General features: G+C 31.6%; 1 protein-coding gene across 10 annotated transcripts in view; it reads left to right on the top strand.

Annotated features, from left to right (window-relative positions):
* LOC139521056 (transient receptor potential cation channel subfamily M member 3-like) overlaps positions 1-17,105 on the top strand; it is a 119,395-nt gene that overhangs the window by 84,902 nt on the left and 17,388 nt on the right. For 6 of the 10 annotated variants that reach the window (XM_071314293.1, XM_071314295.1, XM_071314294.1 and 3 more), the window contains 11 exons: positions 1,445-1,545; positions 2,414-2,548; positions 4,560-4,610; positions 4,955-5,086; positions 5,655-5,669; positions 6,751-6,927; positions 7,787-7,884; positions 8,180-8,408; positions 10,003-10,164; positions 11,814-12,044; positions 12,447-12,575. In XM_071314293.1, the coding sequence (XP_071170394.1) occupies positions 1,445-1,545; positions 2,414-2,548; positions 4,560-4,610; positions 4,955-5,086; positions 5,655-5,669; positions 6,751-6,927; positions 7,787-7,884; positions 8,180-8,408; positions 10,003-10,164; positions 11,814-12,044; positions 12,447-12,575 (1,460 nt within the window). The remainder of the gene's footprint in view (positions 1-1,444; positions 1,546-2,413; positions 2,549-4,559; positions 4,611-4,954; positions 5,087-5,654; positions 5,670-6,750; positions 6,928-7,786; positions 7,885-8,179; positions 8,409-10,002; positions 10,165-11,813; positions 12,045-12,446; positions 12,576-17,105) is intronic. The other 4 variants (XM_071314298.1, XM_071314299.1, XM_071314300.1 and 1 more) reach the window with 1 other exon arrangement.

Raw genomic sequence — 17,105 nt, 5'->3', positions numbered from 1 at the left:
GTTAGGGGTTTAGTATCATACCATCATAACATATATGAGAAGAACATAACCCGTGTCATGCCAACAACAGTTTTAAAAAAAAAAAAAAAAAAAATGTGTTTAGTTCCGATGCAAAGACCTTATCAGTGACTCAATATTAACGCCAAAATATGCAATCTTTAATGACTTGACAACAGTATCGTAATTATATCCCTTCTTAATAAGTCTATTCAAAGGTTTTGTAAGTTTCTGAGGTGAATACTGACACCTTTGTGCTTTATAAAGAATATTACCATAAAAAATTGGATGTGAAATACCTGAACGTATTAGAAGTCTGCATGTTGAGCTATATTTACGAATGATGTCTTTATACCGATGATAAAATTTAGTAAATGTTTTGACTAGTTTGTGATATCGAAAACCCTGGTGTAATAATTTTTCAGTAATACATAAATTTCTCTCGTTAAAATCTAAAACATTGTTACATACACGAGCGAATCGTACAAGTTGAGATATATAAACACCTTGAATACTTAGAACCAAGGCTATTATTAGATTTATTATTTCTCACTATAGAAATAAAGTGGTACAATTAAAGCTTACGTCTGGTTCAATCGTAACAATTGGATGTGTCGTTGCTGTTTACAATGGTGTTATATTTTATACTTATCCGTTATACTATACTTTGATATGTGAAGATTGATTGATGCATGTCAAAAATACACAAATTTAGTTGACAGATTCAATTCACATGAGTTGTTTTGGTTGGATTTTGATTAAAATTCAATGCCATTGTCTACTAGAGTGTGAATAAATGGACGGATGGTTTTCAAGAACTCTGAATTGATGGGATAGATTTAATGTGATGAATTATAAATCAATGAATTGATATTTTTAAAGCTGTTTAAACGTCAACTGCAGAGAGGACATATTGGATTCTAAGTCTCATTGCATCATTCAATTACAGCAACTTAAACTTGTAGATTTGTTATAATCAAAGTTTCGTTTCAAATTTAATTATCAAGTTAAATACATGTTGTCAACTGCTTGTTTGTTCTTCATTGCACCAATGCAAATAGTTAAAGTGATGTGGAGAAATTATGTCACAGAAATTGTTCACAGTAGTTTTTAATTAAGTTGAATTCCAATTTACTTGAAACTTAGTACACATGTTCTCTGTGATATAATCTTTCTAATTTTTATGCCAAATTAGAGTTTTGACCCTAATTTCATGGTCCACTTAACATAGAAAATGATAGTGTGTGTGAGGGGCATCCCTGTTCGATGGACACATTCTTGTTTGGTATTGTTGTTTGTTATTTAATGGAAAGTCTGTAATGTTCTTAAAATTGTTGTTTGAATTCAGAAATTAAAACTTTTTGTAAAGGTAGATGAGTGTCTAGTTGATTAAGAGAGTTGAATGTTCTTCACATTAAACTTCAAATTTTTACTATTACTTTTTCAGGAACCAATGCCAGTGCTCCAGACCAGTTAAGTCTGGCATTAACTTGGGACCGGGTAGACATTGCACGTAGCCATATCTTTGTATATGGACAAGAATGGCCGGTGAGTTGAGCAGTTTTAAAAGTGTTTATAAGTTGTAGTTAAATCGAAACCCTGTCTTAACTCATCAATTCTTACATGGCATTTGTTTTAGCTAGAACGTTAGTGTCTTATTAAGGAATCATGTGTCAAAAATAGTGTAAATGTCCAACTATTAAAGTTGTAATAAGTAGGAGAGTTAATTCATTCATTACCCTTGTATATATACAATTAATAAGAAATTCTTTAAATCTATCTCAAATTAATTAGTAATTTTGTTTTCAAATAAGCATGAACATATATCTTGGCCATTTCAGTCACTGAGAGGTCTTAAACATGTCAAATTTGCTGTAATTGACTACATATGGTCATTTTATGCATATTTTTTGTATAGAATTTATTATTAGCTGCCGCCTAACCAAAAGATATATATATTTGAATAACATCTGTATCTTTAAAAAAACAAACACATTATGTGGTTGTTAACTTTTATGCACTACAACATTTATCATCACACTCCCTCAATAAGCACTGATATATGTTTTAAGGTCATCTCAATGTCATACTTGTTTATTAATATAAAAATATGGCTACTTTCTCTGCACTTTGAAGTTCTCTTGTATGTGTCTGTAGGTGGCCAATTCAAACATGCCAGTACTTTCGAGTGCCAATCCAAATGTCTTGCCTTAATTCTGGTCACCCTAAACCCAGCTGTTAAATTATTTGTTATTTTGTTCTCATCCTGTATTCATCACTAGACATTAAAAAATTAACAATTAACAAATAATCTATAACAAGCTAATGAATGTTTTAATGAATGACCTTGTATTTGTAGAAATGTTCCTTGGTATGATGGATGCTGTAAATAATGACCTTATATTTGTTTTTGTAGGAAGGTTCTCTAGAACAAGCTATGATGGATGCTCTGATTAATGACAGAGTGGACTTTGTAAAGCTGTTATTAGAGAATGGAGTTAGCATGAACACTTTCCTAACAATAGCCAGATTAGAGGAATTGTACAACACTGTAAGTGGCATTTTTCTAAATGCATCTTAGAAATATTTCTGACGTTATATGCAATAGCTAATTTTTTTGTCTGATCAGCAACAATCATTTCTGGATGACATGACATCACTCATTTTGAAATATTTGAAAACAAGAGCCAATCTTTCCTAAATTCAATATATATTCAAGTCTTGATAAATTATTTATTAAGCTTCTGACGAGACTGGGAGTCTGCGATTACATTCCACTTTGACTCAAATTCAAAATGCTCGATATCTATGTTCCTTTTATTTATTACTTTAGCCACATATATCTCGGCTTTTATACTCAGGAATAATTTAACATTTGGTGTACAACTTTATGTTTAAAATGTATTGTGTAAGCTTTTTTTGTCGAGACTAAGCGATCCTACATTCCGTCTCCGTCAGTGTAGTCGGCGGCGGCGTCCACAAATATTCACTCTGTGGTTAAAGTTTTTCGAAATTTTAATAACTTTCTTAAACTATCCTGATTTCTACCAAACTTGGAAAGAAGCTTGTTTATGATCATAAGATAGTATTCAGAAGTAAATTTTGTAAAAATAAAATTTGATATTTTCCGTATTTTACTTTTGGATTTGTACCAAACTTGGATAGAAGCTTGTTAATGACCAAAAGCTAGTATCTAGAACAAAATTTAGTTTTCTTCCAGTTAACATTACATTCAGTCTGCAGTTGAAGTTTTTAAACATTTATTAGATTCATAAACTACCCTGGATTTTTACCAAACTTGGACAAAAGCTTCTTACAAGCAGAAGATAGTATCAACAGGAATATTTTATTGATTTATTTCCTCATTTTTGTGTAGCCTGCGATTAACAGAAAGAGTTGGCGAGACACTGGGTTCCGCGGAACTCTTACAAATTTTTAGATCTGTGGGCCAGTCATTTTTTCTTCTTATTTGATGATACTTTAAATTTCTAAAATGAGTATAAGACGCCTCCGGGTGCGGGAATTTCTCGCTACATTGAAGACCTGTTGGTGACCCTCTGCTGTTTTTTTTTTTTTTATTTGGTCGGGTTGTTGTCTCTTTGACACATTCCCCATTTCCATTCTCAATTTTATAATGGTTTACTTTTACAAATTGTTATTTGGATGGAGAGTTGTCTCATTGGCACTCATACCACATCTTCCTATATCTATATAGAGTCTTCACATATTTCTTAGCACTGTATTCAGGAATGTTATGATATATTTTGGTCTGAAAGTTTTAAAGTTGAACCCTGTAAACAAATTTGAGATCTGCCATCTAAAGTAGCATTAAGGAGACAATAAATTTAGTTCTCGTTAATATATTTTGTAGAGAGACGTCCTGTATTGTTATTGTTATCGTTAATTACACTAAAGAATTTGTATACAAACAAATTAACATGTATAAAACATGCTTAAATTACAGATGTGAATATTGATAAGACCTTCATGTCTAACCCTGCCACATTCTGTAACAACCTGTCCCAAGTCTGGAGCCTTTAATTCTGTGGTTGTTGCTGTCCTATTTCTTATTCATTTTTTACATAAACTGTTAGTTTTCTCTTTTGTATTATTTAAATCTATCATATGATGGCCTGTTGTGACTTACTAAGCAGTACGGGTTTGGTTAAATTTTAAAAAAGAAGACAACTCTCCACAATAGACCAAAATAACACAGAAAATAACAACTATAGGTCCCCGTATGGCCTTCAATAATGAGCAAAGCCCATACCGCATAGTCAGCTATAAAAGGCCCCAAAATGACAATGTAAAACAATTTGAATGAGAAAACTATATCCTAATGTATGTACAAAAGTTAAGAGAAAAACAAATATGTAACACATAAACAAACGACAACCACTGAATTACAGGCTCCATACATACAGAATGTGGCGGGGTTAAACATGTTAGCGGGAGCCCAACATCAAAGCTGTATGATGACCTTTATTTGCTATTTTCTATTTAAGAATTCTGATTATTCTGAATATAATGTAAATAATTTTTGACTGTATTATATTTTACAGAGACAAGGTCCATCGAATACGCTACGATATCTAGTCAGAGATGTAAAAAAGGTGAGTACATCCACAATGCAAGTATATAAAAAGTTATATAGTCACTATGATAACCTTTAAAATCTAAATATTTGAGCAGCAGAGTTGACCAAAATTCAATTCTACATTTGAATCAGTAAATGAATTTCTTCAGTTGTTATGCATTAGAAAAAATGAAAAATTTGTGTTGCAAATAAATGCAATCCTATAACTTGAAAATTTAAACCACAGAAAATTTATTTCTGATGTCAAGAGGTTACTTCTATAACAAATTACCTGAAAATTTTAGTTAATTTTATTCTAATTATGAAAAAAGACATATGATTATTATGACCATTTGACATTTGTGTTATTTTATTTTGTAGCATGTCCCCTCCAATTATCACTACACACTGTTAGATATTGGTTTAGTTATAAATCATTTGATGGATGGTGCCTTCAGATCCACATATTGTAGGAAGAGATTCAGACAGAAATATAATGCTATTAAAAGAAATGTAAGGTTACACACAGAATACAGATCATATATTATTTATATTATTTATCATTTTAGTAGACTAGTCTCCAATACTCAAATTTGATGATAAAAAACATATGTAGAGGTTCCCTTAACAAAAAGCGAGTATGATTTATTTTGACAGAGGAGCAGAAAGACCTATCTGGGGTTGTTGGAATTGGGAATTTTTTTCTGTGGCAACTTGCTTATTGGGACTATTTTTGATATCCAGCAAAGGATGCTTTAATTTTTTAAGAGAATAGGGGAGTCTGTGTTTTTTTATGAGAAGGGTGACACCCACTTCTACCACTTCTCTTGATAATGTTGTTTGAGTTGGGTAATCCACATTATGTTGAGGTATTTGGAATTAACTTTCAATGTAAAGATGTGGTCAAACATTTATTTGCTGGATTAACAATTATAAGAATAAGTCTGTACATAAGTCATGATTTCTACAGCTCATATGCAGATGTTAATTGTATGGTAATTATTAAAGTGTAGGAGATCATACTCTTTAAGATAAGATGATATATGTAGAATATTTAATAAACGTTAAGTAAATATTTCAGCTCCATTCAATAGCTGTAAGTAGTGTGTCAAGTGCATAGCCGAGAGAGCTATGTAGATTTTAAACTAATTCTTCAATAGTTGCTAAAACAATTTTATACTGTGGAAAAATCCTTCCTGTATTACTTTCAAAGTAGCTCAAACTTGAGCAAATTGCTTGCATATAAAGATGACAAAACATGCTTGATTCAGCCTTCATAACACTGTGCATAACTGAAAAAAGAAGGCATGTTTTCAGCTTACTCTTTAAAATAGCTTTCAGAAATATTTATTTGTAAGAAATTTCATTTTTTTCTTGGAAAAGATGTTGAGAAAATACACTAATTTTAAAGATAAGTTTGCATAGCTGACAGTTTGTGCAAACCAGTTCAAGGTTGTTATGCATACTTTACATACACTTTTATCATGCATATTATCCTGTTCCCAGACGAGTGGACTTGTTGCATGTAACTTTCAATTATTGCCATATCATGAATTGTTTCTACACGAAAAAGCTCATTTCAACTAATAATTCTAAAAACAGTTTTTATTAATTGCACTCGTTTTGATTGATAATGGTTCCTTGTTTTCTTTCTTGAAATTTTTTCTGTATTTGCTCGCTACAATTTTCAGATAGAAAAATAACAGATGGAAAAATATAAGATATATTAAAAACAAAATGTAATTTACATATTTTGCATTAATTTATATACTGCTTTTATAATGACATTTTCTAATTCTTTTCATTAAACTTCATCTGAGTACGAAATATGGAATAATCATAGATTGTCATGGAATGTGAAAGATTTTATTAACAGTAAAACAGAAAACATCACAAAAAATAGTATTCTTTTTAATAATTATTAAAATACTTTTCAAGGTTGAAAAAGTGCTTGTTAATTAATTATACATTTAGTTGAATATGAAACAAATTGCAATGATTTTTAGTTTATAACCAATAACATTTGTAATTTAACAGTAAAATGAGCAGTGGTTTTAGTAAACCTATCTATAACAACTGTAAACTGTCTACTGACCTTTGCCAAGGTTATGCTATGATAGTAGATGAATCAAGGGCGATTACTCTTCAGATATATTGATATTCCTGATCTCTTTCAGGGTACTGTCGGTAACATGGGAAACCTTGTAACAATGTTACCTGTCATCATAAATACGAAGGAGGCACAGGAATTGTTCCCTTACCCGTTCCATGATCTGATGATCTGGGCTGTCCTCATGAAGAGACAGCAGATGGCACTGTCTATGTGGCAGCATGGGGAAGAAGCTATGGCTAAAGTATGTAATATAACATTTATATAGTACTGGAAATATATCAATTGGCAACTTGAACTGACCTGTCAGTCATATTATTTGTTATGCCTGTTGTTTTAGCATACATTAGATAATTGGTATCCCTATTTTACGAAATTTTGATCTTACTGACTGATAATTTCCTTTCTCAGCCCAGTAGAATGATATGATAAATTATCGCTAGAAACTTAGGGCTCACATGCCTGTTGTCAATGAAAATAACAACGCCATCATAGGTAAAGTAGCAATAAACAGATTATCATTGGTCATCAACTCGATTGCTTTTCTCATTTTCACTGTATCGGCTCAAGTGAGACAATCAATCTTGTTCAGATGATCAACATTATAGTTCTTGTCTAAATATTTTATGGTTAAAGTTTTTGAAATTTTAATAACTTTCTTAAACTATACTGGATTTCTACCAAACTTGGACAGAAGCTTGTTTATGATCATAAGATAGTATCCAGAAGTAAATTTTGTAAAAAAATAAATCCATTTTTTCCATATTATACTTTTAAATGGACTAAGTTTTTCTGTGGGGAAACATTACATTCACTCTGTGATGAAAGTTTTTAGAATTTTTATAACTTTCTTAAACTATCCTGGGTTTGTACCAAACTTGGACAGAAGCTTGTTTATGATCATAAGATAGTATCCAGAAGTAAATTTTGTAAAAAGAACCCTTACACATTTTTCGTTTTGGACCCTTTCATAACTGTAAAATATGAAATGGGTTTTACTTGTTGTTGAAAGCTGCACTGAATATTGTTTCTAAAATCATGAATTTATCTTTTTAATTACTCGCAATGTAAGTGATAGCATTTATATATATATATAATTTCAGTCTCTGATGGCAGCTAAGCTATACAAAGCCATGGCAATTGAAGCTGACCAGGACGATTTAGAAGTAGATATTTCTACTGAACTGGGATCATATGCTGAGTAAGTAAAACAAGCAACACATATTTAGATATATGATATGAAAAAATTAATTAAATGATCTGTTTTATTCCTTAAAGACAATGTTTAAATGAAATTCATAATTTTGACTGTCAGATGAAAAATGTCAAAAATTTTAACATCATGGATATCTCAAAATTCTGATATAATTTCAACTTTCTTCAAATAAACATTTTTACTGATTTTATTACAGTGAAGATGACAAGTAATATTGATTTTTTTTCTCACACCCAATGTAGTGTAGAATGTTATATCATAGTTACTTAATATTTTACAGAGAATTCCGAAAGTTATCACTTGAATTGTTGGAACATTGCTACAAGATTGATGATGACTATACTCAGCAATTATTGACCTATGAACTGAAGAATTTCAGTGATCAGACATGTCTCAGTCTTGCTGTGGCCGCCAACCATAGAGCTTTTATTGCTCATACATGTTGTCAACAGCTTCTTAATGAAATGTGGATGGGTGGATTACAGATGAGGAAAAATAGCAGCTTAAAGGTAGGTCAAGATTAGGGTGGGAGCTATAAGCTTTACAATATGCATACCTGTCAACTCACCCGTTTTTAGCGGGTGACACCCGTTATTTTCACCCGGGAGTTTTTCTTTACCCGGCGGGTCCCGGGAATTTCTAACATTACCCGTTTCACCCGGATTTCTGACCGGAATTGTTTCTGGTATTTAGAAGTAATACGACCTTCGGTTTTATCGGTCTTTTTCAATGTAACTAAAAGTCAAAATGTAGGACTGTTTACCTGAGCTACGTAACGATATGAAGAGACAACACAGCTACAAGATGAGTTCAGTGACTATCAGTTGACCCCATTAGATGAACTTCCACTTTGCACTTCCCCTGAAACTGACATTGGTACATTTTGGGGAGAAATGTCCAAGTTGCATGACATTTTTCTTAACAAGCCAAGATTTTTTGTTTTGTCAAAACTTGCTAAAACATTACTGGTTTTGCCAAACAGCAATGCAGACAGTGAGAGGGCATTTTCTTTAGTAAAGAAAATAGCTACAGAGTTTAGGGCTGATCTTAATAAGGATACACTGTGTGCTCTTCTTTCTTGTAAAATGAATACACATTTGCATTGCTATGAACTGAAACCAAGTGCAGTTCTTTTAAAGAATGCCAAGTCTGCTACTATGGAATATAACAATAGTCTGAAATAAACTTGTATACAGGTTCTAACTGTTTCATATACATATTGACTATATTGACTATATAAATTATATGTAAACATATTTTTGTTCTTCAATTGAGCCCGCAAAATGTCGTACGCGTTATGACCTGAGATTTTTTTTCTCAATGCAGGTCATGACCTGACTTTTCATTTTCAGAGGTTGACAGGTATGAATATGCCAAGATTAGGTCAAGGTTTTTAAGCTTAAAGGTAGGCCAAGATAAGGGTGGGAGCTATAAGCTTTAAGATATGCCAAGATAGGTCAAGGTTTATAAGCTTAAAAGTAGGCCAAGATAAGGATGGGAGCTATAAGCTTTAAGATATGCCAAGATAGGTCAAGGTGTATAAGCTTAAAAGTAGGCCAAGATAAGGGTGGGAGCTATAAGCTTTAAGATGGGCCAAGATTAGGTCAAGGTTTATAAGCTTCAGGTTAGGCCAAGAAAAGAAAAGGGTTTATATGCTGAAATTTATGCCAAGATAAGGACAGGACCTTTAAGGGAGCTATACTCCTAAATGTAGGCCACAATTAGAGAGGATTTATGCTTCAAGGAAGGCCACAATTAGGGACAGAGCTATATGCTTAAAGGTAGGCCACAATTAGGGAATGAGTTATATTCAGTATATTTTAAAATATATAAGTAATGATTATGTAGCAACTTATTTCTGCATTTCCTTTCTCTAGCAACTACACAATTATTATTATGTTTTTTTTCTGACAAGCTTATAATTTATCAATATAGCATTTATATACCTTACTTAAGTTTCTTCAGAATAATAATTTAATAATTCAATGAATGTTTTAACGATTCTCACTTGGTAATTTTAAATTTTTTCGCATCATAGGGTATAAATTGACACACACTTTTTTCTATCTGAATGAAACGTTTACAATGATTGTATATTTTCAGGTGATCATGGGTGTCCTGTTTCCTCCCGCCATTTTATGGTTGGATTTCAAGAGTAGAGAAGAATTACAACTTATGCCTCAAACAATGGAGGAACATTTAGATGAACTGGAGTCGGAAGCCAGTGATGCTGAGATGTCATTCTCTATCAATGATGAGCAGGATGTAAGTCAACTGTAACTCATATATCAAAAGGAGACATGAGTATAATATACTGTAAATTCTGAAATTATTGCGTACATTTATTATTGTGATTTTGACATTTCATACTAAAATGCTATTTTAATTTTTGTAATATTGAGAAATATCCTGTTAAATTCATATTAAAAATTTCAAAATGCAAATTTAAATTATTGCGATTGTACGCAATTTTTTGCAATTATTAAAACATTGCAATAATTTCTGAATTTACAGTACATTGGTTGATCTTGAAGAATAGTTCTCATTTTCCTTCTCTTCCTTGCTTACACTAGTGAATTCTGATGTCTTGTCAGTGTAAAAATGATTACCCAGGAGGGATGCTCTGTATCATTAGATAAAATACTGAAAACAAGAAGCTCAAAGTAGGAAGAAAAAGGAAGAAGGTGACAGAAAGCATAAATGTTAAATTCTTCTTGAATATTTTAAGGCAAGATCAAATGATTACATATTTCAGAATTCCTGAAATAATTTTAAAATAAGTTGGTGTTGATTTTAACTATAAGGATGAAATGATTATTTTGTTTGTGTGTGTGTTTCTGCATATTAGATTCTTACAATATAAGCCTTTACTTTGTAGAGTTGGGATGTAAGTAATTCAGCATGTACATGTATTAAATATGCTGTGCATGGTCCTTTTACACTTTTCTCATGGAATATGTCACAAATTTATCAAAATGCCTCAAGAGGGATATTCATTTTAACGAAATACAGTGTTGACTAAGAAAAGTCTGAGTGTTTCTGATGAAAAATAAAAAATAGTACTGCAAATGTCAGTTATTTGATGAGTTCATTAAAATCATTTTCTTTAATAGGAATTTTTAGACATTTAAATTGGAAGTAGCACAATGAGAGATATAAATATCATCTTTAATTATATTATATGTTCAATGCCAGACATTATTTAAACTATTTTATTATTGTATCTAGATGTTTACAAAGTGTGATTATACTATCCCTTATCCCTTTTATGTTTACAATATTTTTCTGTGGAAATTCTGACCTCTAATCAGTTTTGTGGGGGAAATGAAATAAGAATGATAACAAATGTATAATTTTGCAGTTTGCTTGTTTAGATATGCTGTCCCATTATGCTAGAGCCAGTTGTTTCCCTTTTATCTACAAAAGATAGACTTTTATCATAAAATATGATATTGTAAAATGTATTCACAAGAGAGTTCACCAATACTGACTTAGACTTAGAGTCACGATAGAATAATAAAGTAAAATCTTGCATATTAACCTGTATTAAAGGTTCATTATAAATTTAAACCTACATTTTTGTCATGTTTTAGAATTTTAAGAGAGGGAATTAAATGTTTGTGTATGAATTATACTTTTGTAATAATGATATATTTATTTTATTTAGAGAATATTGTGTTTTATAGACTGGCTGATCAAAAGCTTAATATTTTGTATAGACACCTGACTAATGTTAAAATCTGTATGTTGTCCAATCAATGTCTTCAGGATATTTTTGTTGTTGGTTTGCTGACTCTTTGACATACAGCTTGTTTATTCTTTAATTCAAACTAATAGTTTAATTATATATACAAGTGTAAAGGAGGTGTGGTATGAATGCTTATTAAATTATTTTGATTTCTTTCTATTTTTAGATGTTTTCGGACGATATGAATATTGGGTCCAGTAAAGAGTCCATTGCAAAGACCGTACAAGACAAACCAGCCAATGGGAATCTGTCTCGACAAAATTCTCTGATGACCGATAATAGCAATAATCAAGAATACTCTCACTTTGTTCTCAGGAAAAAGAAAAGTTCTCTTCGACTTGGGAAGAAAATATATGAATTTTACAATGCACCTATAACCAAATTCTGGTTTTACACTGTAAGTGTTAGAATTTATAATGAATTTAGTCTTCTGAAATATCCTATAAGCTTGTTTTCAAGATATATATATATTTTGATATTGTATACTACATTAATTAGAAGTACTACATGTAAGATCTTTAAAAGCCAATCTTTCTTTTGGAGTATTTAACTCAAGATTTTTTTGTGATGAGTAATCTTGTATTTTTTTTACATCTATTTGACAAAGAAAAACTACATACATTGAAATATAGGATTGGAGTAGTCCTTTTTTTTTTGTATTTTTCCAAGTGAAGAAAAACAAAATTCCATAGAAAAGCAGACATGCACTTGCTCCATATGTGTTCTCTTGAATAAAACCACTATCATATTGAGTGTAGATAACATTGACATTTAAGCAAACATTTGTGTTCTATTTCAGATCCTGTATGTGTTTTTCCTTCTTTGCTTTATGTACACAGTATTAGTGAAGACTTATCCACAACCAAATTGGCAGGAATACTTCATGATGTGTTATGTTTTAACCCTGGCATTTGAGAAATTCAGACAGGTTTGTAAATAGTATAGAGTTATCTTTCTTTTTATAGTGAATATCAAAGTTTGTGTGTAGAATCCTCTGTGATAAGTTTAAAAAGAATATATGAATATGGTATGGTACATAAGTCATGTGACTTTGTGATTGTTTATTAAAGAAAACTACTTTTTAGAAGGTCCATGATAGGACAGATAGGGTCACAGTATATCTACTAAGTTTATGGCAGGGAGATAGAATACATGTGTATAGGTACTTGCTAGACCTTTCTGATGAGAACTATTTTATATTACCCCATACTATTTCAATGTTGTTGTTGTTAATAATATGTATAGATACCCCAGTGATATTTTTTGTACGATATCTGAGAACAGTTAATGTCTGAAAATCATTGACTAGTTCCTGAACTGTTGATATGGTTCAGGGTCTATAACTTTCTAAATTTGAAGATAATTGTTTCAATCTGTCCAGGACAATAGCAGCAATGTGTAGATACCATATAAAAATAAAATTGAGAAAGGAAATGGTGAATATGTCAAAGCGACAACCACCCGACCATAGAGCAAACAACAGCCGAAGGCAACCAATGGGTCTTCAATGTAGCGAGAATTCCCGCACCCGTAGGTGTCCTTCAGCTGGCCCCTAAAATATGCATAATAGTACAGTGATAATGGATGTCATACTAAACTCCGAATTATACACAAGAAACTAAAATTTAAAATCATACAAGACTAACAAAGGCCAGAGGCTCCTGACTTGGGACAGGCGCAAAATTGCGGCGGGGTTAAACATGTTTATGAGATCTCAACCCTCCCCCTATACCTCTAGCCAATGTAGAAAAGTAAAACAATAACAATACGCACATTAAAATTCAGTTCAAGAGAAGTCCGAGTCTGATGTCAAAAGATGTAACAAAAGAAAATAAATAAAATGACAATAATACATAAATAACAACAGACTACTAGCAGTTAACTGACATGCCAGCTCCAGACCTCAATTAAACTGATTGAAAGATTATGTCTTCATCATATGAATATCAGGTACAATCCCTCCCGTTAGGGGTTTAGTATCATACTATCATAAAATATATGAGAAGAACATAACCTGTGTCATGCCAACAACTGTTTTTTTAGAAATAAATGTGTTTAGTTCCGATGCAAAGACCCTATCAGTGAATCAATGTTAAAGCCAAAATATGCAATCTTTAATGACCTGACAACAGTATCGTAACTATATCCCCTTTTAATAAGTCTATTTAAAGGTTTTGTTAGTTTCTGAGGAGAATACTGACATTTTTGTGCTTTATAAAGAATATTTCCATAAAATTTTGGATGTGAAATACCTGAACGTATAAGATGTCTGCATGTTGAGTTATATTTACGAATTATTGTCTACAAATACATAAAGTTGAAGCTATAATATATAGCATTTTAAAATCACCTTACCTTAATGGCAAGTCTGAACAACAGTTCTCACTTTATATCTGCCATTAAGGAATGACTGTAATTTTTTTTCTGTCTATTAAAAAATAACATTAAAAATTTGGTGCACACTGGATAACGCGCGTAGCAGGTTATTTAACAGTGTGCACCACATTTTTTATGTTATTTCAAATAGACAGAAAAAATATTACAGTCATTTCTTATAATTTAATTCTCAATTCCATTTTAAACCGTAGAAAACCATGAAAAAACGTTGATGACGTCACGGTCACATTACTAAATTATGTCTATGGGCTCATAACAAAATAACGTCAGCCAATCAGAAGACGCGTTACATCCAAAATTAAATTATTCATAAATGAAGGAGATGAGAATCAAGGAAACAGCAATCCAATAATAATAATAAAAAAAAACCAGAAGACATTCATTAATTTTTCCCCTCAATAACTTTAAATTTTTCACAACACACTTTGTATAATTAATCCAGTTTGATCTCATTTTGTTCTGTTTGACAAATTAAATAGTTTCCAAAGTAATTTTCATACGACCGCATAAATTAAAAAGTTTTTTGGTCATATATTGGTATGACGTTGGCGTCGTCGTTGTCTGAAGACATTTGGTTTTCGCACAATAACTTTAGAATAAGTTAATCGAAATCTATGAAATTTTAACACCAGGTTTATAACCACTAAAGGAAGGTTGGAATTGATTTGGGAGTTTTGGTCCCAACAGTTTAGGAATTAGGGGCCAAAAGGGGCCAAAATTAAACTTTGTTTGATTTCATCAAAAAATGAATTATTGGGGTTCTTTGATATGTATGCCAAATCTAACCGTGTATTTAGATTCTTAATTTTTGGTCCTGTTTTCAAATTGGTCTACATTAAGGTCCAAAGGGTCCAAAATTAAACTTAGTTTGAATTTAACAAAAAATGAATTCATGGGGTTCTTTGATATGCTGAATCTAAACATGTACTTAGATTTTTGATTACGGTATGGGCCCAGTTTTCAAGTTGGTCCAAATCGGGGTCCAAAATTAAACTTTGTTTGATTTCAACAAAATCTGAATATATGGGGTTCTTCAATATGCTGAATCTAACCATGTATTTAAATTTGTAATATTTGGGCCCGGTTATCAAATTGGTCCACATTGAGGTCTAAAGGGTCTAAAATTGAACATTATTTGATTTCATCAAACATTAAATTCTTGGGGTTCTATGATATGCTGAATCTAACCATGTATTTATATTTTGAATATTGAACCATAATAGGTAAATGTCCAATCTAAAAATTTTAATTTTTTAAGCTTAAGTTCTTAGACCACATTCATTCTGTGTCAGAAACCTATGTTGTGTCAACTATTTAATCACAATCCAAATTCAGAGCTGTATCAAGCTTAAATGTTGTGTCCATACTTGCCCCAACTGTTTAGGGTTCGACCTCTGCGGTCGTTTAAAGCTGTGCTCTGCGTAGCATCAGGTTTGATTCTGATATGTTTTCAAGTTTATTCTCTGAAGGAAATATACAACCAAAGGTTTTCAAACTAAAAGTTACACTTACCTTGCAGACCTTGTGCAAAACTTTCTACAGTACATCTGATCCATACATGAGAGAAGCCATGCTAAATAAGTTTCTATTCACAATTCTCTTCATTGTAATAAAGGAGAAAATCTGAACCCAACTTCTATTAAAGGTGAAATATATGGCATGGAATGTCTTTTACTAAAATTTATCATTTCATTCCTTTGAGATAATTCACATGTTTTTTGAACCAATTTCTACATTTAATTCTAATTTTATATTTAAAAAGATGTAATCAATGAAGCAGACGATACCAAAAGAACAATAAAAAAATCTTGCTAAAAACATACCATTGCAAGAAGACAAATAATGGTCCATAGTGCTTATTATATATTTAGACAGCTCATGGTCTAAAGTTTCCTTCTGGCATACATCTTTTGTCCTTTTCCTCATTTTCTTGACTTTTTTTTAAGGTAGGAAAGCAGAATATAATGTGTCTATCTTTTCTGATATCAAGAAGAAATAATTAAAGTTTTAACACAAAACAGGTTTAACCCGGTCGCATTTTCAAGCTTGTGTTAATTCAGCAGCCTCTGGCCTTTGTTTATCTTGAATGTTTTTTAATTTTAGTTCATTTATATGTTTTGGAGTTTTAAGTGTGATGTCCATTTTCATTGAATTAGTACACATTTTTGTTTGGAGGCCAGCTGGCTTTTCTTGCTGTGTTGAAGACCCATTGGTGGCCTTTGGCTGTTTTCTCTTTGACCCATTCCCCATTTCCATTCTCATTTTTTGTTAACATATATATATATTTAATACCTTTCAGTCTAGGTAAACAAAGGGGGTAATTCCCTAACTCATTTTATTGATTGAATTTAAAAAGTCTTTTACATAGCTATCTATCAGACTTTGTCCTCTTTCACAGGTAGCACCTATTTCATATTATATCAGCTACATTTATTCAGTGTAAAGAATGTAACAGGGACATTTGTTTTTGATAGGATTAATCTGGCATTGCCCTTTATCATCTCATTTATAAAAAACAAAGTTTTATGGAGAAGCGCTGTTTTTATGACCCTGCAATGAAGTTGTCGGTGCCATATAGTTTTACCCTTGTCTGTAATTCCGAAATTCCATAATTTCGAAATTCTGAAATTCTGTAATTTTCCGTAATTCCATCATTCTGTCATTCCGCAACAAACCATTATACAGAGTTTTTTTCTAAACGCCTTCAGTTATAGGGCTGATTTTTGGTATGTGAGTTAACCATGATGAGTTACAGATCAAGTTTGAGTTTCGTTCCTCTCCGCTAATTTTTGCCGAAATTACAGGCTTTGGACTTTGATAAATTGTTGAAAATCACAGTTATACAGACTTTTTCTTAGCACTTTTAGATATTGGGAAGATTTTTGGCATGTGAATTAGCCAAGATGAGTTACAGATCAAGTTTCAAGTTTTGTTCCGCTCGGCTCATTTTTTGCCAAAATACGGGCTATGGACTTTGATAAATTGTTGAAAATCACAGTTATACGGACTTTTTTTCTAAACGTCTTCAGATATTTGGCTGATTTTTGGCATGTGAGTTAAC

Source organism: Mytilus edulis, chromosome 4, assembly GCF_963676685.1.
Source record: "Mytilus edulis chromosome 4, xbMytEdul2.2, whole genome shotgun sequence".
Lineage (NCBI taxonomy): Eukaryota > Metazoa > Mollusca > Bivalvia > Mytilida > Mytilidae > Mytilus > Mytilus edulis.
Note: the sequence above shows the minus strand (reverse complement) of the source record. Positions and strands in the feature narration are given on the sequence as shown.